This window comes from Scyliorhinus torazame, chromosome 15 (assembly GCF_047496885.1).
Source record: "Scyliorhinus torazame isolate Kashiwa2021f chromosome 15, sScyTor2.1, whole genome shotgun sequence".
NCBI classification, from domain to species: Eukaryota; Metazoa; Chordata; class Chondrichthyes; order Carcharhiniformes; family Scyliorhinidae; genus Scyliorhinus; species Scyliorhinus torazame.
Genome location: NC_092721.1, coordinates 214,771,343 through 214,796,150, shown reverse-complemented (window position 1 = coordinate 214,796,150; position 24,808 = coordinate 214,771,343). Strand labels below are relative to the sequence as shown.

Below are 24,808 nucleotides of genomic sequence, written 5' to 3'. Positions count from 1 at the left end.
AGAGGGTGTGTGTGAGGGTGTGTGTGTGAGGATGTGTGTGTGTGTGTCTAGGAGAGAGTGTGTGAGGGAGGGAGTGTGTATGTGACTCACTCCCACTCTGAGAATTCTCACTCGGGCTCATTTCCCCACAGAGGGGGCTGTTTAGCACAGGGCTAAATCGCTGGCTTTGAAAGCAGACCAAGGCCGGCCAGCAGCACGGTTCAATTCCCGTAACAGCCTCCCCGAACAGACGCCAGAATGTGGCGACTAGGGGCTTTTCACAGTAACTTCATTTGAAGCCTACTTATGACAATAAGCGATTTTCATTTCAGAGTGTGAGTGTGTGTGTGTGTGTCTGGCTCGCTCGGCCTCATTTCCCCACACCAACAGATATTCACACCCACTCACAGTGAGGGAGCTCCCTGAGCCTCAGTGACCCTACACGTGCACACTCTCTCACTCCAATGGTCATCTTTATCAATGACTGTTTGTTAAATGATCCATTTATCACTGATATTTCTTTATTTTTGCTCAGATGTGTCTCCTCTCCATACTCTTGAAATTCATGTAACTTTCTGAAATGTACTCTTCAGCCCCTTGATAGAGAACAAAATGGAAATGTGCCCCTCAGTCAAAGGTTGGAGTTGTGAGGCAGACAGAACCGCGGGTAATTGACATCCTCCGGGACAGTAACTGGCTCTCGCACAAAGATTTGTACAAATCAATGGATTTTAATGAAATGTCTGTTTATAAAAGTTGGACCAATATGGCACGGAGATGAAAGATTACCTCACTGAGGGTGCCATAGACATGACTTTCCAATTCACCTTGAGATTCAGGCATTGTGTTAAATCAGACTACAAGACACGGTTTGTATTACAAAGTGTAAAAATAAATAAGGTCTTTGTATCTTCCACATGTTTCTGAAGAATAGCTGTAAAAAAAACAGAATTCAACCACATCCAAATAATTCTGAGCTCAACATAAAGAATAATCAAAGCTACAGAAACAGTTTCTCCAGATTCCCAATGTCTCAACAAACACCCACAAAGTCTCTGGTCCCACACACACTGACTCTCACTGGGGTACGGGTCCCACACACACTGACTCTCACTGGGGTACGGGTCCCACACACACTGACTCTCACTGGGGTACGGGTCCCACACACACTGACTCTCACTGGGGTACGGGTCCCACACACACTGACTCTCACTGGGGTACGGGTCCCACACACACTGACTCTCACTGGGGTACGGGTCCCACACACACTGACTCTCACTGGGGTACGGGTCCCACACACACTGACTCTCACTGGGGTACGGGTCCCACACACACTGACTCTCACTGGGGTACGGGTCCCACACACACTGACTCTCACTGGGGTACGGGTCCCACACACACTGACTCTCACTGGGGTACGGGTCCCACACACACTGACTCTCACTGGGGTATGGGTCCCACACATACTGACTCTCACTGGGGTACGGGTCCCACACACACTGACTCTCACTGGGGTACGGGTCCCACACACACTGACTCTCACTGGGGTACGGGTCCCACACACACTGACTCTCACTGGGGTATGGGTCCCACACATACTGACTCTCACTGGGGTACGGGTCCCACACACACTGACTCTCACTGGGTACGGGTTCCACACACACTGACTCTCACTGGGGTACGGGTCCCACACACACTGACTCTCACTGGGGTACGGGTCCCACAAACACTCAGTCTCACTGGGGTACGGGTTCCACACACACTGACTCTCACTGGGGTATGGGTCCCACACACACTGACTCTCACTGGAGTACGGATCCCACACGCACTGACTCTCACTGGGGTACGGATTTCACACACACGGACTCTCACTGGGGTAGGGGTTCCACACACACTTACTCTCACTGGGGTACAGCTCCCACACACACTGACTCTCACTGGGGTACGGGTCCCACACACACTGACTCTCACTGGGGTACGGGTCCCACACACACTGACTCTCACTGGGGTATGGGTCCCACACACACTGACTCTCACTGGGGTACGGGTCCCACACACACTGACTCTCACTGGGGTACGGGCCCCACACACACTGACTCTCACTGGGGTACGGGTTCCACACACACTGACTCTCACTGGGGTACGGGTCCCACACACACTGACTCTGACTGGGATACGGTCCCACACACACTGACTCTCACTGGGGTACGGGTCCCACACACACTGACTCTCACTGGGGTATGGGTTCCACACACACTGACTCTCACTGGAGTACGAGTTCCACATACACTGACTCTCACTGGGGTACGCGTCCCACACACACTGACTCTCACTGGGGTACGGGTCCCACACACACTGACTCTCACTGGGGTACGGGTCCCACACACACTGACTCTCACTGGGGTACGGGTCCCACACACACTGACTCTCACTGGGGTACAGGTCCCACACACACTGACTCTCACTGGGGTACAGGTCCCACACACACTGACTCTCACTGGGGTCCGGGTTCCACACACACTGACTCTCACTGGGGTACGGGTCCCACACACCCTGACTCTCACTGGGGTACGGGTCCCACACACACTGACTCTCACTGGGGTACGGGTCCCACACACACTGACTCTCACTGGGGTACGGGTCCCACACACTGACTCTCACTGGGGTACGGGTCCCACACACACTGACTCTCACTGGGGTACGGGTTCCACACACACTGACTCTCACAGGGGTACAGTTCCACACACACTGACTCTCACTGGGGTACGGGTCCCACACACACTGACTCTCACTGGGGTACGGGTCCCACACACACTGACTCTCACTGTGGTAGGGGTCCCACACTCACTGACTCTCACTGGGGTACGGGTCCCACACACACTGACTCTCACTGGGGTACGGGTCCCACACACACTGACTCACACTGGGGTACGGGTCCCACACACACTGACTCTCACTGGGGCACGGGTTCCACACACACTGACTCTCACTGTGGTAGGGGTCCCACACTCACTGACTCTCACTGGGGTACGGGTCCCACACACACTGACTCTCACTGGGGTACGGGTCCCACACACACTGACTCTCACTGGGGTACGGGTCCCACACACACTGACTCTCACTGGGGTACGGGTTCCACACACACTGACTCTCACTGGGGTACGGGTCCCACACACACTGACTCTCACTGGGATACGGGTTCCACACACACTGACTCTCACTGGGGTACATGTCCCACACACATTGACTCTCACTGGGGTACGGGTCCCACACACACGGACTCTCACTGGGGTACGGGTCCCACACACACTGACTCTCACTGGGGTACGGGTCCCACACACACGGACTCTCACTGGGGTAGGGGTCCCACACACACTGACTCTCACTGGGGTACGGGTCCCACACACACTGACTCTCACTGGGGTACGGGTCCCACACACACGGACTCTCACTGGGGTACGGGTCCCACACATACGGACTCTCACTGGGGTAGGGGTCCCACACACACTGACTCTCACTGGGGTACGGGTTCCACACACACTGACTCTCACTGGGGTACGGTCCCACACACACTGACTCTCACTGGGGTACAGGTCCCACACACACTGACCCTCACTGGGGTACGGGTCCCACACACACTGACTCTCACTGGGGTACGGGTCACACACACCCTCTCACTGGGGTACGGGTCCCACACACACTGACTCTCACTGGGGTACGGGTCCCACAAACACTCAGTCTCACTGGGGTACGGGTTCCACACACACTGACTCTCACTGGAGTACGGATCCCACACGCACTGACTCTCACTGGGGTACGGATTCCACACACACGGACTCTCACTGGGGTAGGGGTTCCACACACACTGACTCTCACTGGGGTACAGCTCCCACACACACTGACTCTCACTGGGGTACGGGTCCCACACACACTGACTCTGACTGGGGTACGGGTCCCACACACACTGACTCTCACTGGGGTACGGGTCCCACACACACTGACTCTCACTGGGGTACGGGTCCCACACACACTGACTCTCACTGGGGTACGAGTCCCACACACACTGACTCTCACTGGGGTACGGGTCCCACACACACTGACTCTCACTGGGGTACGGGTTCCACACACACTGACTCTCACTGGGGTATGGGTTCCACACACACTGACTCTCATTGGGGTACGAGTTCCACATACACTGACTCTCACTGGGGTACGGGTCCCACACACACTGACTCTCACTGGGGTATGGGTTCCACACACACTGACTCTCACTGGGGTACGGGTCCCACACACACTGACTCTCACTGGGGTACGAGCCCCACACACACTGACTCTCACTGGGGTACGGGCCCCACACACACTGACTCTCACTGGGGTACGGGTTCCACAGACACTGACTCTCATGGGGTACAGGTTCCACACACACTGACTCTCACTGGGGTACGAGTTCCACACACACTGACTCTCACTGGGGTATGGGTTCCACACACACTGACTCTCACTGGGGTACGGGTCCCACACACACTGACTCTCACTGGGGTACGGGCCCCACACACACTGACTCTCACTGGGGTACGGGTCCCACACACACTGACTCTCACTGGGGTACAGGTCCCACACACACTGACCCTCACTGGGGTACGGGTTCCACACACACTGATTCTCACTGGGGTATGGGTTCCACACACACTGACTCTCACTGGGGTACAGGTCCCACACACACTGACTCTCACTGGGGTCCGGGTTCCACACACACTGACTCTCACTGGGGTACGGGTCCCACACACACTGACTCTCACTGGGGTACGGGTCCCACACACACTGACTCTCACTGGGGTACGGGTCCCACACACACTGACTCTCACTGGGGTACGGGTCCCACACACTGACTCTCACTGGGGTACGGGTCCCACACACACTGACTCTCACTGGGGTACGGGTTCCACACACACTGACTCTCACTGGAGTACAGTTCCACACACACTGACTCTCACTGGGGTACGGGTCCCACACACACTGACTCTCACTGGGGTACGGGTCCCACACACTGACTCTCACTGGGGTACGGGTCCCACACACACTGACTCTCACTGGGGTACGGGTTCCACACACACTGACTCTCACTGGAGTACAGTTCCACACACACTGACTCTCACTGGGGTACGGGTCCCACACACACTGACTCTCACTGTGGTAGGGGTCCCACACTAACTGACTCTCACTGGGGTACGGGTCCCCCACACACTGACTCTCACTGGGGTACGGGTCCCACACACACTGACTCTCACTGGGGTACGGGTTCCACACACACTGACTCTCACTGGGGTACGGGTCCCACACACACTGACTCTCACTGGGGTACGGGTCCCACACACACTGACTCTCACTGGGGTGCGGGTCCCACACACACTGACTCTCACTGGGGTGCGGGTCCCACACACACTGACTCTCACTGGGTTACGGGTCCCACACACACTGACTCTTACTGGGGTACAGGTCCCACACACACTGACTCTCACTGGGGTGCGGGTCCCACACACACTGACTCTCACTGGGTTACGGGTCCCACACACACTGACTCTGACTGGGGTACAGGTCCCACACACACTGACTCTCACTGGGGTACAGGTCCCACACGCACTGACTCTCACTTTGGTAGGGGTCCCACACACACCGACTCTCACTGGGGTACGGGTCCCACACACACTGACTCTCACTGGGGTACGGGTTCCACACACACTGACTCTCACTGGGGTACGGGTCCCACACACACTGACTCTCACTGGGGTACGGGTCCCACACACACTGACTCTCACTGGGGTAGGGGTCCCACACACACTGACTCTCACTGGGGTACGGGTCCCACACACACTGACTCTCACTGGGGTACGGGTCACACACACACTGACTCTCACTGGGGTACGGGTCCCACACACACTGACTCTCACTGGGGTACGGGTCCCACACACACTGACTCTCACTGGGTAGGGGTCCCACACACACTGACTTTCACTGGGGTACGGGTCACACACACACTGACTCTCACTGGGGTACGGGTCACACACACACTGACTCTCACTGGGGTACGGGTCACACACACACTGACTCTCACTGGGGTACGGGTCCCACACACACTGACTCTCACTGGGGTACGGGTCACACACACACTGACTCTCACTGGGGTACGGGTCCCACACACACTGACTCTCACTGGGGTACAGGTCCCACACACACTGACTCTCACTGGGGTACGGGTCACACACACACTGACTCTCACTGGGGTACGGGTCCCACACACACTGACTCTCACTGGGGTACGGGTCCCACACACACTGACTCTCACTGGGGTACGGGTCACACACACACTGACTCTCACTGGGGTACGGGTCACACACACACTGACTCTCACTGGGGTACGGGTCCCACACACACTGACTCTCACTGGGGTACGGGTCCCACACACACTGACTCTCACTGGGGTACGGGTCCCACACACACTGACTCTCACTGGGGTACGGGTCCCACACACACAGACTCTTACTGGGGTAGGGGTCCCACACACACTGACATTCACTGGAGTACGGGTCCCACACACACGGACTCTCACTGGGGTACGGGTCCCACACACACTGACTCTCACTGGGGTACGGGTCCCACACACACTGACTCTCACTTGGGTACGGGTCCCACACACACTGACTCTCACTGGGGTACGGGTTCCACACACACTGACTCTCACTGGGGTACGGGTCCCACACACACTGACTCTCACTGGGGTACGGGTCCCACACACACTGACTCTCACTGGGGTACAGGTCCCACACACACGGACTCTCACTGGGGTACGGGTCCCACACACACTGACTCTCACTGGGGTACGGGTCCCACACACACTGACTCTCACTGGGGTACGGGTTCCACACACACTGACTCTCACTGGGGTACGGGTTCCACACACACTGACTCTCACTGGGGTATGGATTCCACACACACTGACTCTCACTGGGGTACGGGTCCCACACACACTGACTCTCACTGTGGTACGGGTCCCACACACACTGACTCTCACTGGGGTACGGGTCCCACACACACGGACTCTCACTGGGGTAGGGGTCCCACACACACTGACTCTCACTGGGGTACGGGTCCCACACACACTGACTCTCACTGGGGTACGGGTCCCACACACACGGACTCTCACTGCGGTACGGGTCCCACACACACTGACTCTCACTGGGGTACGGGTCCCACACACACTGACTCTCACTGGGGTACGGGTCCCACACACACTGACTCTCACTGGGGTACGGGTCCCACACACACTGACTCTCACTGGGGTACGGTTTCCACACACACTGACTCTCACTGGGGTATGGGTCCCACACACACTGACTCTCACTGGGGTACGGGTTCCACACACACTGACTCTAACTGGGGTACGGGTCCCACACACACTGACTCTCACTGGGGTACGGGTCCCCCACACACTGACTCTCACTGGGGTACGGGTCCCCCACACACTGACTCTCACTGGGGTACGGGTCCCACACACACTGACTCTCACTGGGGTACGGGTCCCACACACACTGACTCTCACTGGGGTATGGGTCCCACACACACTGACTCTCACTGGGGTACGGGTCCCACACACACTGACTCTCACTGGGGTACGGGTCCCACACACACTGACTCTCACTGGGGTACGGGTCCCACACACACTGACTCTCACTGGGGTACGGGTCCCACACACACTGACTCTCGCTGGGGTACGGGTTCCACACACGCTGACTCTCACTGGGGTACGGGTCCCACACACACTGACTCTCACTGGGGTACGGGTCCCACACACACTGACTCTCGCTGGGGTACGGGTCCCACACACACTGACTCTCACTGGGGTACGGGTCCCACACACACTGACTCTCACTGGGGTACGGGTCCCACACACACTGACTCTCGCTGGGGTACGGGTCCCACACACACTGACTCTCACTGGGGTACGGGTCCCACACACACTGACTCTCACTGGGGTACGGGTTCCACACACACTGACTCTCACTGGGGTACGGGTTCCACACACACTGACTCTCGCTGGGGTACGGGTCCCACACACACTGACTCTCACTGGGGTACGGGTTCCACACACACTGACTCTCACTGGAGTACGGGTTCCACACACACTGACTCTCGCTGGGGTACGGGTCCCACACACACTGACTCTCGCTGGGTAGGGGTTACAGGGGGTATGGAGCCAAACCTAGAACTTGAACAAAGGTGAAGAAAATAAATTTGAACAGTTAAAATTGTGGTTTAACAGAAAAACAGAATCTTTTTCTCAGTCAAGTTGTGGAATATCTCCAAACAACTGACTGCACCGTTTACCCGGACAGGCACTGAGAGTTCATCAGCATATTCACATTTCAAAATAAATTCATTTACGGGATGTGGGTGTCGCTGGTTAGGCCCAGCATTTATTACCCATCCCTAGTTGCCCTTCAGAAGGTGGGGGTGAGCTGCCTTCATTAAACGCTGCAGTCCCTGAGGTGTAGGTACACCCACTGTGCTGTTAGGGAGAGAGTTCCAGGATGTTGCCCCAGCGACAGTGAAGGAACAGCTGGTATATTTCCCAGTCAGGGCGGTGAGTGACTGGGAGGGAAACCTCCAGGTGGTGGGGTTCCCAGGTATCTGCTGCTCTTGTCCTTCTAGATGGTAGTGGGCGTGGGTTTGGAAGGTGCTGTCTGAGGAACCTCGGTGAGTTACTGCAGTGAATCTTGTAGATGGTACACACGGCTGCTACTGTGCATCGGTGGTGGAGGGTTAAATGTTTGTGGAAGGGGGAGCAATCAAGCAGGGCTGTAACCTGGATGGGGTCGAGCTTCTTGAGTGTTGTTGGAGCTGCTGAGACACTGTGCTATTGGTCACTCTGTCCCAATTGAACTTTGGATGCTGAACTTTAGTGTCAACTCCTCGAATCCCTTAGCATTTTCCATGTTGTTCTTCCATATCCCAGATATCTGGACAAAACGTAAACTTGAAAATGGAACATTCTACACCCAGTCCGATCGATTGTGTGGAATTTCTGGAACAAGAGTTAACATGGAGAGTCTGTGTTGAGGGATCGCTGGTGTTTTCAGAGTTGTGGAAAGTTTCTGAATAAAGGTCCTGGTCTCCAATTTTCAGCCTTAAGTGGCCAGGGGAAAATCCTCAGTCACAGCATCAGTCTCAATCCTTGCCGTGCGTTTAGAATACAATAACAATATTAAACATATACAAATGTGATTTGCAGTCAGCTGATAACATCAACCTACTGATCTTGCAAAGTATCGGAGAGGCAATCTATCAACTGGCCAGTGGTTACTGACTATTGATAGAAAATCTGTTCTTTCATAGTGTCCGGGTAAATTACAAACATTATTTTACACAACAGTTGTGCAAATTAAGGATAAAAATAGGAAAGTGAAGTTTCACGTCCTTATAGAGTTCTAATCTTTATTTACAATGGATTCTCACAAAATCACCTCGAGATCGGTTTAGGATTCTGGGCAACGGTCAGGGGCAGTGTGTTTCAGAACACTCACATCATAGTGTCAGTGTTACATCATAGTGTCAGCGTCACATCATAGTGTCAGCGTCACATCATAGTGTCAGTGTCACATCATAGTGTCAGTGTTACATAATCATGTCAATGTCACATAATAGTGTCAGTGTCACATAATAGTGTCAGTGTCACATCTCACATAATAGTGTCAGTGTCACATCATAGTGTCAGTGTCACATCATAGCGTCAGTGTCACATAATCATGTCAATGTCACATAATAGTGTCAGTGTCACATAATAGTGTCAGTGTCACTTAATAGTGTCAGTGCCACATCATAGTGTCAGTGTCACATCATAGTGTCAGTGTCACATAATCATGTCAATGTCACATAATAGTGTCAGTGTCACATAATAGTGTCAGTGTCACATAATAGTGTCACATAATGGTGTCAGTGTCACATCCTAGTGTCAGTGTCACATAATGGTGTCAGTGTCGCATAATGGTGTCAATGTCACGTAATGGTGTCAGTGTCACATCCTAGTATCAATGTCACATAATGGTGTCAGTGTCACATAATGGTGTCAGTGTCACATCCTAGTGTCAGTGTCACATAATGGTGTCAATGTCTCATAATAGTGTCAAATAATACTGTTAAACTGTCACATCATAGTGTCAGTGTCACATAATACTGTTAGTGTCACATAATAGTGTCAGTGTCACATAATAGTGTCAAATAACACTGTCCACTGTCACATAACACTGTCACATTTTTAAATAATACTGTTATAATTTCAATAATTGTCATATAAAACATCCAAATCACTGCTCACTACTGGTCACGATCTCCAGTTAAAAACACAAGATAGTGCTGCTGGAACTGAGATTCATTTCTGCAACTTAATTCATTTCACCAAAAACAGAAGAGAACCTTGAACAAAATTGTTTTCAAAACCTGCTTCTTGGGACATTTGCAAGGGGCGTTTCAGCGGTGGGGCAGAATTCAGGATCTCGGGCTCAGGGTCATTGTAATCAGCTGTTTCGGGAATGCGCAAGTGGGGCTTTGCCCCACAACAGCCTGAGATCGTGGCTAACAGGGTGAAAGGAACAAACAAATTAAAACAAGTCCAAATCCCAAACTGGGTTTTGAGCTGCCCTTTAACCCGAATCTTCATTGACCCCTGACCCAAAGCATGATGCAGAATGAACCTCTGTCTACTCTGTACAATAAACTATTTAAAGTTCCAAATCCTTCTCCAATTGTCTGACCTTCTACTCTGCCGCTCTCTGGAGTTCGGGATCAGTTTGGCTCCAATCTTTTGGGAATTGATTGATTACCTAGGACTAATTTTACTCTGCTGACCTGAACTCAAGGCAGTCTGGACTGTTTGGTCCTGACACCATTTCTTTCTCTTGCTCTCTACAATGTCACAGTGTTCAGGTAACTGTACGGTGTGAGAATGGTCTAGCCTCTGCACCTTGTAAATGTGAGTGAAGGCCATGGGGTGGGAGAAAAGTTGAAATCATATTCGTAGTTCTGGTTCCTCGGGATTGTGTAAAGAGTGTTCGGTGCTAATGATGGAGGTTGAAGGTCCTTGAGAAACATCAAAAGGGGAAACAGCAGGTGATCGAGCTGCCAGAGGTGAGAGTGATGGTGAGAAGCTGGGGGACATGGCTGCCGATGTTATCGAGGCATCGCTGGTGATGGGGGACCGTGGCATTGCTGTAACTTGACTGTGGGTGCGACCCACTGCCAGACGAGGAGGCACAGACATGGCGTTGGGGTGTGCTACTGAAGTGATGAGTGGAGGGGGGTCGATGCGAGGCTTGGGGTCCACCTTGGGTTTTGATTGGAAGTGTTTGCGAGGTGCACTCTCATCCTTGAGTCGGGCGATCTCGGTGAAGACACTGGCCAATGGTTGGAACTGTGGGCACCAGTTAAGCAGGTAATCCCAGTTGTAACTGCCTCTCAATTCCTCATCGCTGGCAACAATGGCTGTCAGGGACCCTTGGGCTGATGGGCGACCGTCTTCAGCAAAGGCATAGTCTTTGGTTTGAGAAACTCCCAGGCCGACTCCAGGTCCTACATAGGCACCTCCATCGTCCCTGTACAGATGCTGAGGTCCTGCCATCAGGAGGCCGCTACCTTTCTTGTGTTTAAACCACTCCATCCCTGGCTCAGTGGAAATGTCCGACATCTGGTCAGTATCTTGCTGGATACCAGAGTCTGGGCCACGTGTAGACACGTGTTCCTGCATGGAGGAGGTGATACTGCTCACCCGGGGGTACTCATTGATCATCCGAATTTCATCATCTTCTGCTGCCTCTGCTGATCCACGTCCACTGGAGTGCGAGGGATCGATCGAGTCGCCTCTCGTGTACGGACCTCCCACCACTGTGGGCTCAGCTGAGTATCCTGGCAAGGTTTGGTGGTAGATTCGGTCACTAGCTGGCAACGTAGCATCATCTGGTGCCAGTTTCTGCAGGGTGTTATCCTGAATTTGATTGAGTTGAGAGCTGCCTTCATCGTGATTCTTTTTCCTCTTTGCTCGTACAATCACCAGAGCTAAGCCAATGATGGCAAGAATCCCTCCAATACCCAGAGACACGGCCAAGGCAACAATCAGCAGCAAGTTCATCTCAGGAGCGAGTCCAAAAGAAGTCTGGGTAATGTCAATACTTGCTTGGGTGATTGTGGATCTGGAAGTAGCCAATGGACCCTTGGCTTGGATGTTGAGAGTCATTGTCCGTGTTTCTCTGTTTGATTGCTCGCTCTGACCTCTCTGACTGTCCATCTTGAGAATAAGGTCACCAGTACTTTTGTTCACTTTGAAGTATTGTGATGGTGTCAACAGGGAGTACAGAATAATCCCATCCAGACCTCCATCCTCATCTGTGGCCATCACTTGCCCAATCCTCTGGCCCTTCTTTGCATTCTCTGGAACAACAAAGGTATATGTTGGGTTGACAAATACGGGATCGTACTCGTCCTCTCCGGTGACCAGAACCTGGACCGTCACGGTAGCTGAGGAATTCCCAGAATCCACTGCTTTCACCACAACCTGGACAGAGTTTAACTTCTCAAAATCGAAGGAGAGTTTTGTGTGGAGCTCTCCTGAGGACTGGTTAATGTAAAAAATCTCTTTGTCTTTTCCAATCCCTGGCTGAGAGATGGGTTGGCTGATTATCGAGTATTGTAGCTTTCCAAATATTCCGCAGTCAAAGTCGATGGCGTGGACTTTAGCCACAAGTGAGTGAGCTGGCAGGTTTTCCCGAATGTTGGCACTCAATCTTTCCATTGGGAAGAAGGGGTGATTGTCATTCACATCCTTAACTTGCACCGTCAATGGGACCAGAGCAAAGTTGGGGTGGGGACCCTGGCTGTCGGTTACCTGGATAATGAAGATGTGTTGATCTTGTGCCTCTCGATCGAGAGTCTTCATCAGTCTGACGATTCCTGTCACCTCGCTGACTGCAAACAGCCCATTCTCATCACCAGATGTGATGGTGTATCGAAGCACGGAGTTCTGACCAGAATCAGGATCGTGAGCGGCCACCCGGACTATCTCAGTTCCCACGGCAACGCTTTCACTCACTGTCACCTTGTACTGAGTACGGTTGAAGACTGGGGGATTATCATTCACATCCTGGATTGTTACAATGGCGTAAACGACAGCACTTCGCTGAGGGATGCCTCGGTCTGACGCTGCGATGGTTAAATTGTACTCAGCAACTGTTTCAAAATCTAAAGCATCCAGGAGGAGAATGGAGCCCAGTGTCCTGAACTGACCGTTTTCCACCTTGACACTGCTCTCCACCTGGAACACGTTGGCAGTGTTCCCACTGACGATGGTGTAATCCAGCCCACTGTTATCTTGGGAAATATCAGAGTCCATGGCCTCCAAGGTGAAGATAGTGCTTCCAGGACGTAGATCCTCCAGAATATCGGCCATATACACTCTGTGGGTAAAGGTTGGCGAGTGGTCATTGATGTCCTGGACCTGGATCTGGACAGTGGTCAGCGAGGAAAGGGGAGGAGAGCCTCCATCTCGTGCCTCAATCACCAGATCCAGTGGCTCAGAGACCTTGAGCTGCACGTCTCGCACAGTAAACAGGGTCCCTACAACAGAGAAAACCAGTCAGGGTGCAATCAACTCTCCCCACTGTCTCCACCCACCCCCAACAAACCCTCGCAATACCCTCCCATGTCACCCACTCCAGCACCCTCACCCCATCTCGCACCATCCCTCTCAATCCTTCATCCTCTCCCCTCATCTTCATCCATGAGGTGGAGATGCCGGCATTGGACTGGGGTGAGCACAGTAAGAAGTCTTACAACACCAGGTTAAATGTCCCGAAGCGTGGTACATTGGCGAGACCATGCAGACGCTGCGACAACGAATGAACGGACATCGCGCAACAATCACCAGGCAGGAATGTTCCCTTCCAGTCGGGAACACTTCAGCAGTCAAGGGCATTCAGCCTCTGATCTCCGGGTAAGCGTTCTCCAAGGCGGCCTTCAGGACGCGCGACAACGCAGAATCGCCGAGCAGAAACTTAGAGCCAAGTTCCGCACACATGAGTGCGGCCTCGACCGGGACCTGGGATTCATGTCACATTACATTCATCCCCCACCATCTGGCCTGCGAAATCCTACCAACTATCCTGGCTTGGTACAATTCACACCTCTTTAACCTGGGGTTACCCCATCTCTGGATCTGTAAAGATTTAATCACCTGCTAATGCTCGCATTCCTAGCATTGTTTGGCATCTTTGAATTTGTCTATATATGTGTTTCTGGAACAGACCTCTTCATTCACCTGAGGAAGGAGCAGCGCTCCGAAAGCTAGTGACATCGAAACAAACCTGTTGGACTTTAACCTGGTGTAAGACTTCGTACTGTGCTCATCCATGAGGGCAGAGAGCATGTTTCCTCCTGTCGGAGAATCTGGAAATGGGGGTCACTGTTTAAAAATCAGGGGCGAGATTCTCCGACCCCCCCGCCGGGTCGGAGAATCGCTGGGGGCTGCCGTGAATCCCGCCCCCGCTGGTTGCCGAAGTCTCCGGCACCGGAGATTCGGCGGGGGCGGGAATCGGGCCGCGCCGGTTGGCGGGCCCCCCCCGTGATTCTCCAGCCCGGATGGGCCGAAGTCCCGCTGCTAAAATGCCTGTCCCGCCGGCGTAGATTAAACCACCTACCTTACCGGCGGGACAAGGCGACGCGGGCGGGCTCCGGGGTCTTGGGGGGGGGGGGGGGGGGGCCCGGGGCGATCTGGCCCCGGGGGGGTGCCCCCACGGTGGCCTGGCCCGCGATCGGAGCCCTCCGACCCGCGGGTGGGCCTGAGCCGTGGGGGCACTCTTTCCCTTCCGCCTCCGCCACGGTCTCCACCAAGGCGGAGGCGGAAGAGACTCCCTCCACTGCGCATGCGCGGGAAACTGTCAGAGGCCGCTGACGCTCCCGCGCATGCGCCGCCCGGAGATGTCATTTCCGTGCCAGCTGGCGGGGCGGAAATTCGTCCGGCGCCGACCTAGCCCCTTAAGGTTGGAGCTCGACCCCCAAAGATGCGGAGCATTCCGCACCTTTGGGGCGGTGCGATGCCCGTCTGATTGGCGCCGTTTTGGGCGCCAGTTGGCGGACATCGTGCCGTTTCCGGAGAATTTCGCCCCAGGGAGTCACTCAGTGAAGATCGAGATGAGGAGAAATTCTTTCTTTGAGGGTCATGAGTTACTGGAACTCTGAGAATCACAGAATCCCTACCTTGCAGAAGGTATTCAGCCCATCGATGCTGCACTGACCCTCTGACAGAGCACTCCACCCAAGCCCACTTCCTCGCCCTATCCCAATAACCTTTAACCTAACCGAGACATCCCTGGACACTAAGGGCAATTTAGCATGGCCAATCCACCTAACCTGCACATCTTTGGACTGTGGGAGGAAACCGGAGCACCCGGAGGAAACCCACGCAGACACGGGGAGAACGTGCAGACTCCGCACAGACAGTGACTCAAGCCGGAATTGAACCCGGGACCCTGGAGCTGTGAAGCAATTGTGCTATCCACTGTCTCTGCTGCCCCTTCCTCAAAAGGCAGTGGAAGCAAAAGCTTTGAATATTTTTAAGGCAGAGACAGATAGATGCTTGATTAACAAGGGGGGTGAAAGGTTAACGGGGGTCAGCAGGAATGTGAGGTTGAGTTTACAATCAGATCAGCCAATGATCTTATTGAGTGGAGGAGCTTTTATGAGGGACCGAATGGCCTCCTCCTGATGTTTGCGTCCTCACTCAATTCCCCGGTGCTGCCAGACACAGTGGTTAGTACTGTGGCTTCACAGTGCCCGGGTCCCAGGTTCGATTCCCCGCTGGGTCACTGTCTGCGCGGAGTCTGCACATCCTCCCCGTGTGTGCGTGGGTTTCCTCCGGGTGCTCCGGTTTCCTCCCACAGTCCAAAGATATGCAGGTTAGGTGGATTGATGCACCTTACGGTGGGGTTGTAGGAATAGGACAGGGATTGGGCCTGGGAGGGTGCTCTTTCCAAGGGTCGGTGCTGACCCAAGGGGCCGAATGGCCTCCTTCTGCCCTATCGGGATTCTATATGAATCACCTACCTACCTCACTCACTCACTCACCTACCTACCTCACTCACTCACTCACCTGCCTACCTCACTCACTCACTCACCTGCCTACCTCCTCAGTCACTCACTCACTAATTCACTCACACACTAATTCACTCACTCACTCCCACACACACTCACTCACGCACACACTCACTCACACACACACCCACACACTAATTCACTCCCAAACACTCACTCCCACACAACTAATTCACTCACGCACACACTAATTCACTCACTCACTCACACTAATTCACTCTCACTTACTCACACACACTAATTCACACACTCACTCACTAATTCACTCACTCATACACTAATTCAGACACTCACACACTAATTCACACACTCACTCACGGTCACTCACCATTGTGAGGATTGATGGAAAATCCTGTGGTTGAGGGTGACACGAGGCTGTAGACGATTTGTCCATTCTGGCCTGAGTCCCGGTCCGTTGCTGTCACAGTAATAATGCTGCTGCTGAGGGTCACAGACTCGGCAATTGTTACCTGAGGAGAGAGTCACATCCAGTAAATCCAGTTCACAGTGCGATGGGCTGGATTCTCCAAAAATGGGCTATGTCCCCACCCCAGCGGAAAAACACTGCACTTTTATTTGGAAGACTCCTTAAAAATATCAGCAGCGATTCACTTAACTGCAGGGAGCTTCTCGCAGCCGCGGCGGGTGATACGGATCCCGCACTCCGAGGCCGCGCACGGCGGCAATCTCCAGCGGACCTGGGCGAGGAAAGGTCCCAATAATCGGCCCTGTGCCTGTACGGTCTGTGTGTGTGTGTGTGTGTCTCAGTGTCAGCTCCTGTACGGTCTGTGTGTGTGTCTCAGTGTCAGCTCCTGTCCGGTCTGTGTGTGTGTGTCTCAGTGTCAGCCCCTGTACGGTCTGTGTGTGTGTGTGTGTGTCTCAGTGTCAGCTCCTGTACGGTCTGTGTGTGTGTGTGTGTCTCAGTGTCAGCTCCTGTACGGTCTGTGTGTGTGTGTGTGTGTCTCAGTGTCAGCTCCTGTGCGGTCTGTGTGTGTGTGTCTCAGTGTCAGCCCCTGTACGGTCTGTGTGTGTGTGTGTGTGTGTGTCTCAGTGTCAGCTCCTGTCCGGTCTGTGTGTGTGTGTGTGTGTCTCAGTGTCAGCTCCTGTACGGTCTGTGTGTGTGTGTGTGTGTCTCAGTGTCAGCTCCTGTACGGTCTGTGTGTGTGTGTGTGTGTCTCAGTGTCAGCTCCTGTGCGGTCTGTGTGTGTGTGTCTCAGTGTCAGCCCCTGTACGGTCTGTGTGTGTGTGTGTGTGTGTGTCTCAGTGTCAGCTCCTGTCCGGTCTGTGTGTGTGTGTGTGTGTCTCAGTGTCAGCTCCTGTACGGTCTGTGTGTGTGTGTGTGTGTGTGTCTCAGTGTCAGCTCCTGTCCGGTCTGTGTGTGTGTCTCACAGTGTCAGCTCCTGTACGGTCTGTGTGTGTGTGTGTGTGTCTCAGTGTCAGCTCCTGTACGGTCTGTGTGTGTGTGTGTGTCTCAGTGTCAGCTTCTGTACGGTCTGTGTGTGTGTGTGTGTGTGTGTGTGTCTCAGTGTCAGCTCCTGTCCGGTCTGTGTGTGTGTCTCACAGTGTCAGCTCCTGTACGGTCTGTGTGTGTGTGTCTCAGTGTCAGCTTCTGTACGGTCTGTGTGTGTGTGTGTGTGTGTGTGTCTCAGTGTCAGCTCCTGTACGGTCTGTGTGTGTGTGTGTGTGTGTGTGTCTCAGTATCAGCTCCTGTACGGTCTGTGTGTGTGTGTGTGTCTCAGTGTCAGCTCCTGTCCGGTCTGTGTGTGTGTGTGTGTGTCTCAGTGTCAGCTCCTGTACGGTCTGTGTGTGTGTGTGTGTGTCTCAGTGTCAGCTCCTGTCCGGTCTGTGTGTGTGTGTCTCAGTGTCAGCTCCTGTACGGTCTGTGTGTGTGTGTCTCAGTGTCAGCTCCTGTACGGTCTGTGTGTGTGTGTCTCAGTGTCAGCCCCTGTACGGTCTGTGTGTGTGTGTGTGTGTGTCTCAGTGTCAGCTCCTGTACGGTCTGTGTGTGTGTGTGTGTGTCTCAGTGTCAGCTCCTGTACGGTCTGTGTGTGTGTGTGTGTGTCTCAGTGTCAGCTCCTGTACGGTCTGTGTGTGTGTGTGTGTGTCTCAGTGTCAGCTCCTGTCCGGTCTGTGTGTGTGTGTCTCAGTGTCAGCTGCTGTACGGTCTGTGTGTGTGTGTCTCAGTGTCAGCTCCTGTACGGTGTGTGTGTGTGTGTGTCTCAGTGTCAGCTCCTGTACGGTCTGTGTGTGTGTGTGTGTGTCTCAGTGTCAGCTCCTGTACGGTCTGTGTGTGTGTGTGTGTGTCTCAGTGTCAGCTCCTGTCCGGTCTGTGTGTGTGTGTGTGTGTGTGTGTCTCAGTGTCAGCTCCTGTACGGTCTGTGTGTGTGTGTGTGTGTCTCAGTGTCAGCTCCTGTACGGTCTGTGTGTGTGTGTGTGTGTCTCAGTGTCAGCTCCTGTACGGTGTGTGTGTGTGTGTGTCTCAGTGTCAGCTCCTGTACGGTCTGTGTGTGTGTGTGTGTGTCTCAGTGTCAGCTCCTGTACGGTCTGTGTGTGTGTGTCTCAGTGTCAGCTCCTGTACGGTCTGTGTGTGTGTCTCAGTGTCAGCCCCTGTACGGTCTGTGTGTGTGTGTGTGTGTCTCAGTGTCAGCTCCTGTACGGTCTGTGTGTGTGTCTCAGTGTCAGCTCCTGTACGGTCTGTGTGTGTGTGTGTGTGTCTCAGTGTCAGCTCCTGTACGGTCTGTGTGTGTGTCTCAGTGTCAGCTCCTGTCCGGTCTGTGTGTGTGTGTGTGTGTCTCAGTGTCAGCTCCTGTACGGTCTGTGTGTGTGTGTGTGTGTCTCAGTGTCAGCTCCTGTACGGTCTGTGTGTGTGTGTCTCAGTGTCAGCCCCTGTACGGTCTGTGTGTGTGTGTGTGTGTGTGTCTCAGTGTCAGCTCCTGTCCGGTCTGTGTGTGTGTGTGTGTGTCTCAGTGTCAGCTCCTGTACGGTGTGTGTGTGTGTGTGTCTCAGTGTCAGCTCCTGTACGGTCTGTGTGTGTGTGTGTGTGTCTCAGTGTCAGCTCCTGTACGGTCTGTGTGTGTGTGTCTCAGTGTCAGCTCCTGTACGGTCTGTGTGTGTGTCTCAGTGTCAGCTCCTGTCCGGTCTGTGTGTGTGTGTGTGTGTCTCAGTGTCAGCTCCTGTACGGTCTGTGTGTGTGTGTGTGTGTCTCAGTGTCAGCTCCTGTACGGTCTGTGTGTGTGTGTCTCAGTGTCAGCCCCTGTACGGTCTGTGTGTGTGTGTGTGTGTGTGTCTCAGTGTCAGCTCCTGTCCGGTCTGTGTGTGTGTGTGTGTGTCTCAGTGTCAGCTCCTGTACGGTCTGTGTGTGTGTGTGTGTGTGTGTCTCAGTGTCAGCTCCTGTCCGGTCTGTGTGTGTGTCTCACAGTGTCAGCTCCTGTACGGTCTGTGTGTGTGTGTGTGTGTCTCAGTGTCAGCTCCTGTACGGTCTGTGTGTGTGTGTGTGTGTGTGTGTGTCTCAGTGTCAGCTCCTGTCCGGTCTGTGTGTGTGTCTCACAGTGTCAGCTCCTGTACGGTCTGTGTGTGTGTGTCTCAGTGTCAGCTTCTGTACGGTCTGTGTGTGTGTGTGTGTGTGTGTGTCTCAGTGTCAGCTCCTGTACGGTCTGTGTGTGTGTGTGTGTGTGTGTGTCTCAGTATCAGCTCCTGTACGGTCTGTGTGTGTGTGTGTGTCTCAGTGTCAGCTCCTGTCCGGTCTGTGTGTGTGTGTGTGTGTCTCAGTGTCAGCTCCTGTACGGTCTGTGTGTGTGTGTGTGTGTCTCAGTGTCAGCTCCTGTCCGGTCTGTGTGTGTGTGTCTCAGTGTCAGCTCCTGTACGGTCTGTGTGTGTGTGTCTCAGTGTCAGCTCCTGTACGGTCTGTGTGTGTGTGTCTCAGTGTCAGCCCCTGTACGGTCTGTGTGTGTGTGTGTGTGTCTCAGTGTCAGCTCCTGTACGGTCTGTGTGTGTGTGTGTGTGTCTCAGTGTCAGCTCCTGTACGGTCTGTGTGTGTGTGTCTCAGTGTCAGCCCCTGTACGGTCTGTGTGTGTGTGTGTGTGTGTGTCTCAGTGTCAGCTCCTGTCCGGTCTGTGTGTGTGTGTGTGTGTCTCAGTGTCAGCTCCTGTACGGTCTGTGTGTGTGTGTGTGTGTGTGTCTCAGTGTCAGCTCCTGTCCGGTCTGTGTGTGTGTCTCACAGTGTCAGCTCCTGTACGGTCTGTGTGTGTGTGTGTGTGTCTCAGTGTCAGCTCCTGTACGGTCTGTGTGTGTGTGTGTGTGTGTGTGTGTCTCAGTGTCAGCTCCTGTCCGGTCTGTGTGTGTGTCTCACAGTGTCAGCTCCTGTACGGTCTGTGTGTGTGTGTCTCAGTGTCAGCTTCTGTACGGTCTGTGTGTGTGTGTGTGTGTGTGTGTCTCAGTGTCAGCTCCTGTACGGTCTGTGTGTGTGTGTGTGTGTGTGTGTCTCAGTATCAGCTCCTGTACGGTCTGTGTGTGTGTGTGTGTCTCAGTGTCAGCTCCTGTCCGGTCTGTGTGTGTGTGTGTGTGTCTCAGTGTCAGCTCCTGTACGGTCTGTGTGTGTGTGTGTGTGTCTCAGTGTCAGCTCCTGTCCGGTCTGTGTGTGTGTGTCTCAGTGTCAGCTCCTGTACGGTCTGTGTGTGTGTGTCTCAGTGTCAGCTCCTGTACGGTCTGTGTGTGTGTGTCTCAGTGTCAGCTCCTGTACGGTCTGTGTGTGTGTGTCTCAGTGTCAGCTCCTGTACGGTCTGTGTGTGTGTGTCTCAGTGTCAGCCCCTGTACGGTCTGTGTGTGTGTGTGTGTGTCTCAGTGTCAGCTCCTGTACGGTCTGTGTGTGTGTGTGTGTGTCTCAGTGTCAGCTCCTGTACGGTCTGTGTGTGTGTGTGTGTGTCTCAGTGTCAGCTCCTGTACGGTCTGTGTGTGTGTGTGTGTGTCTCAGTGTCAGCTCCTGTCCGGTCTGTGTGTGTGTGTCTCAGTGTCAGCTGCTGTACGGTCTGTGTGTGTGTGTCTCAGTGTCAGCTCCTGTACGGTGTGTGTGTGTGTGTGTCTCAGTGTCAGCTCCTGTACGGTCTGTGTGTGTGTGTGTGTGTCTCAGTGTCAGCTCCTGTACGGTCTGTGTGTGTGTGTGTGTGTCTCAGTGTCAGCTCCTGTACGGTCTGTGTGTGTGTGTGTGTGTGTCTCAGTGTCAGCTCCTGTCCGGTCTGTGTGTGTGTGTCTCAGTGTCAGCTCCTGTACGGTCTGTGTGTGTGTGTGTGTGTGTCTCAGTGTCAGCTTCTGTACGGTCTGTGTGTGTGTGTGTGTCTCAGTGTCAGCTCCTGTACGGTCTGTGTGTGTGTGTGTGTGTGTGTGTGTCTCAGTGTCAGCTCCTGTCCGGTGTGTGTGTGTGTGTGTGTGTGTGTGTCTCAGTGTCAGCCCCTGTACGGTCTGTGTGTGTGTGTGTGTGTGTGTGTGTCTCAGTGTCAGCTCCTGTCCGGTCTGTGTGTGTGTGTGTGTGTCTCAGTGTCAGCTCCTGTACGGTCTGTGTGTGTGTATGTCTCAGTGTCAGCTCCTGTATGGTCTGTGTGTGTGTGTGTGTCTCAGTGTCAGCTCCTGTACGGTCTGTGTGTGTGTGTGTGTCTCAGTGTCAGCTCCTGTATGGTCTGTGTGTGTGTGTGTGTGTGTGTGTGTGTGTGTGTCTCAGTGTCAGCCCCTGTACGGTCTGTGTGTGTGTGTGTGTGTGTGTCTCAGTGTCAGCTCCTGTCCGGTCTGTGTGTGTGTGTGTCTCAGTGTCAGCTCCTGTACGGTCTGTGTGTGTGTGTGTGTGTCTCAGTGTCAGCTCCTGTACGGTCTCTGTGTGTGTGTCTCAGTGTCAGCTCCTGTCCGGTCTGTGTGTGTGTGTGTGTGTCTCAGTGTCAGCTCCTGTACGGTCTGTGTGTGTGTGTGTGTGTGTCTCAGTGTCAGCTCCTGTACGGTCTGTGTGTGTGTGTGTGTGTGTGTGTCTCAGTGTCAGCTCCTGTCCGGTCTGTGTGTGTGTCTCACAGTGTCAGCTCCTGTACGGTCTGTGTGTGTGTGTGTGTGTCTCAGTGTCAGCTCCTGTACGGTCTGTGTGTGTGTGTGTGTGTGTCTCAGTGTCAGCTCCTGTCCGGTCTGTGTGTGTGTCTCACAGTGTCAGCTCCTGTACGGTCTGTGTGTGTGTGTCTCAGTGTCAGCTTCTGTACGGTCTGTGTGTGTGTCTCAGTGTCAGCTCCTGTACGGTCTGTGTGTGTGTGTGTGTGTGTGTGTCTCAGTGTCAGCTCCTGTACGGTCTGTGTGTGTGTGTGTGTCTCAGTGTCAGCTCCTGTCCGGTCTGTGTGTGTGTGTGTGTGTCTCAGTGTCAGCTCCTGTACGGTCTGTGTGTGTGTGTGTGTGTCTCAGTGTCAGCTCCTGTCCGGTCTGTGTGTGTGTGTCTCAGTGTCAGCTCCTGTACGGTCTGTGTGTGTGTGTCTCAGTGTCAGCTCCTGTACGGTCTGTGTGTGTGTGTCTCAGTGTCAGCCCCTGTACGGTCTGTGTGTGTCTCAGTGTCAGCTCCTGTACGGTCCGTGTGTGTGTGTGTGTGTCTCAGTGTCAGCTCCTGTACGGTCTGTGTGTGTGTGTGTGTCTCAGTGTCAGCTCCTGTCCGGTCTGTGTGTGTGTGTCTCAGTGTCAGCTCCTGTACGGTCTGTGTGTGTGTGTGTCTCAGTGTCAGCTCCTGTACGGTCTGTGTGTGTGTGTGTGTGTCTCAGTGTCAGCTCCTGTACGGTCTGTGTGTGTGTGTGTGTGTCTCAGTGTCAGCTCCTGTACGGTCTGTGTGTGTGTGTGTGTGTGTCTCAGTGTCAGCTCCTGTCCGGTCTGTGTGTGTGTGTCTCAGTGTCAGCTCCTGTACGGTCTGTGTGTGTGTGTGTGTGTCTCAGTGTCAGCTCCTGTCCGGTGTGTGTGTGTGTGTGTGTGTGTGTGTGTGTGTGTCTCAGTGTCAGCCCCTGTACGGTCTGTGTGTGTGTGTGTGTGTGTGTGTGTCTCAGTGTCAGCTTCTGTACGGTCTGTGTGTGTGTGTGTGTCTCAGTGTCAGCTCCTGTCCGGTCTGTGTGTGTGTGTCTCAGTGTCAGCCCCTGTACGGTCTGTGTGTGTGTGTGTGTGTGTGTGTCTCAGTGTCAGCTCCTGTCCGGTGTGTGTGTGTGTGTGTGTGTGTGTCTCAGTGTCAGCCCCTGTACGGTCTGTGTGTGTGTGTGTGTGTGTGTGTGTCTCAGTGTCAGCTCCTGTCCGGTCTGTGTGTGTGTGTGTGTGTCTCAGTGTCAGCTCCTGTCCGGTCTGTGTGTGTGTATGTCTCAGTGTCAGCTCCTGTATGGTCTGTGTGTGTGTGTGTGTGTGTCTCAGTGTCAGCCCCTGTACGGTCTGTGTGTGTGTGTGTGTGTGTGTGTCTCAGTGTCAGCTCCTGTCCGGTCTGTGTGTGTGTGTGTCTCAGTGTCAGCTCCTGTACGGTCTGTGTGTGTGCGTGTGTGTGTCTCAGTGTCAGCTCCTGTACGGTCTGTGTGTGTGTGTGTGTGTGTCTCAGTGTCAGCTCCTGTACGGTCTGTGTGTGTGTGTGTGTGTGTGTGTCTCAGTGTCAGCTCCTGTACGGTCTGTGTGTGTGTGTGTGTGTGTGTCTCAGTGTCAGCTCCTGTCTGGTCTGTGTGTCTGTGTGTGTGTGTCTGTGTGTGTGTGTGTGTCTCAGTGTCAGCCCCTGTACGGTGTGTGTGTGTGTGTGTGTCTGTGTGTGTGTGTCTCAGTGTCAGCCCCTGTACGGTCTGTGTGTGTGTGTGTGTGTGTCTGTGTGTGTGTGTCTCAGTGTCAGCCCCTGTACGGTCTGTGTGTGTGTGTGTGTGTCTGTGTGTGTGTGTCTCAGTGTCAGCTCCTGTCCGATCTGTGTGTGTGTGTGTGTGTGTGTGTGTCTCAGTGTCAGCTCCTGTACGGTCTGTGTGTGTGTGCGTGTGTGTGTCAGTGTCAGCCCCTGTCCGGTCTGTGTGTGTGTGTGTGTGTGTCTCAGTGTCAGCTCCTGTACGGTCTGTGTGTGTGTGTCTGTGTGTGTGTGTCTCAGTGTCAGCCCCTGTACGGTCTGTGTGTGTGTGTGTGTCTCAGTGTCAGCTCCTGTCTGGTCTGTGTGTGTGTGTGTGTGTGTCTCAGTGTCAGCCCCTGTACGGTCTGTGTGTGTGTGTGTGTCTCAGTGTCAGCTCCTGTCTGGTCTGTGTGTGTGTGTGTGTGTGTCTCAGTGTCAGCCCCTGTACGGTCTGTGTGTGTGTGTGTGTCTCAGTGTCAGCTCCTGTCTGGTCTGTGTGTGTGTGTGTGTGTGTGTGTCTCAGTGTCAGCCCCTGTACGGTCTGTGTGTGTGTGTCTCAGTGTCAGCTCCTGTACGATCTGTGTGTGTGTGTGTGTCTCAGTGTCAGCCCCTGTACGGTCTGTGTGTGTGTGTTTGTGTGTGTGTGTGTCTCTGATGTACCATCAATGATGACAGACGAGAGTCGGAAGAGGAAACTGTGGCTTTAATCAGCTAAAAGACACCTGCTGGCAGCCGGTCCCAGAATGAGGGCGGGGCTGGAGGTTAGCCACCTTTATACTGGAGCCCGAGGGGCGGAGCCACAGG

General features: G+C 53.8%; 1 protein-coding gene across 2 annotated transcripts in view; it reads right to left on the bottom strand.

The window, feature by feature from the left end:
• Positions 1-9,448: 9,448 nt before the first annotated feature.
• Positions 9,449-24,808, bottom strand: part of LOC140392184 (protocadherin-16-like) — a 567,611-nt gene continuing 552,251 nt past the window's right edge. For both annotated transcript variants that reach the window (XM_072477567.1, XM_072477568.1), the window contains exons 20-21: positions 16,496-16,637; positions 9,449-13,635 (exon numbers count right to left, since the gene is read on the bottom strand). In XM_072477567.1, coding sequence (XP_072333668.1) covers positions 11,039-13,635; positions 16,496-16,637 — 2,739 coding nt within the window. In that variant the 3' untranslated portion in view covers positions 9,449-11,038. The remainder of the gene's footprint in view (positions 13,636-16,495; positions 16,638-24,808) is intronic.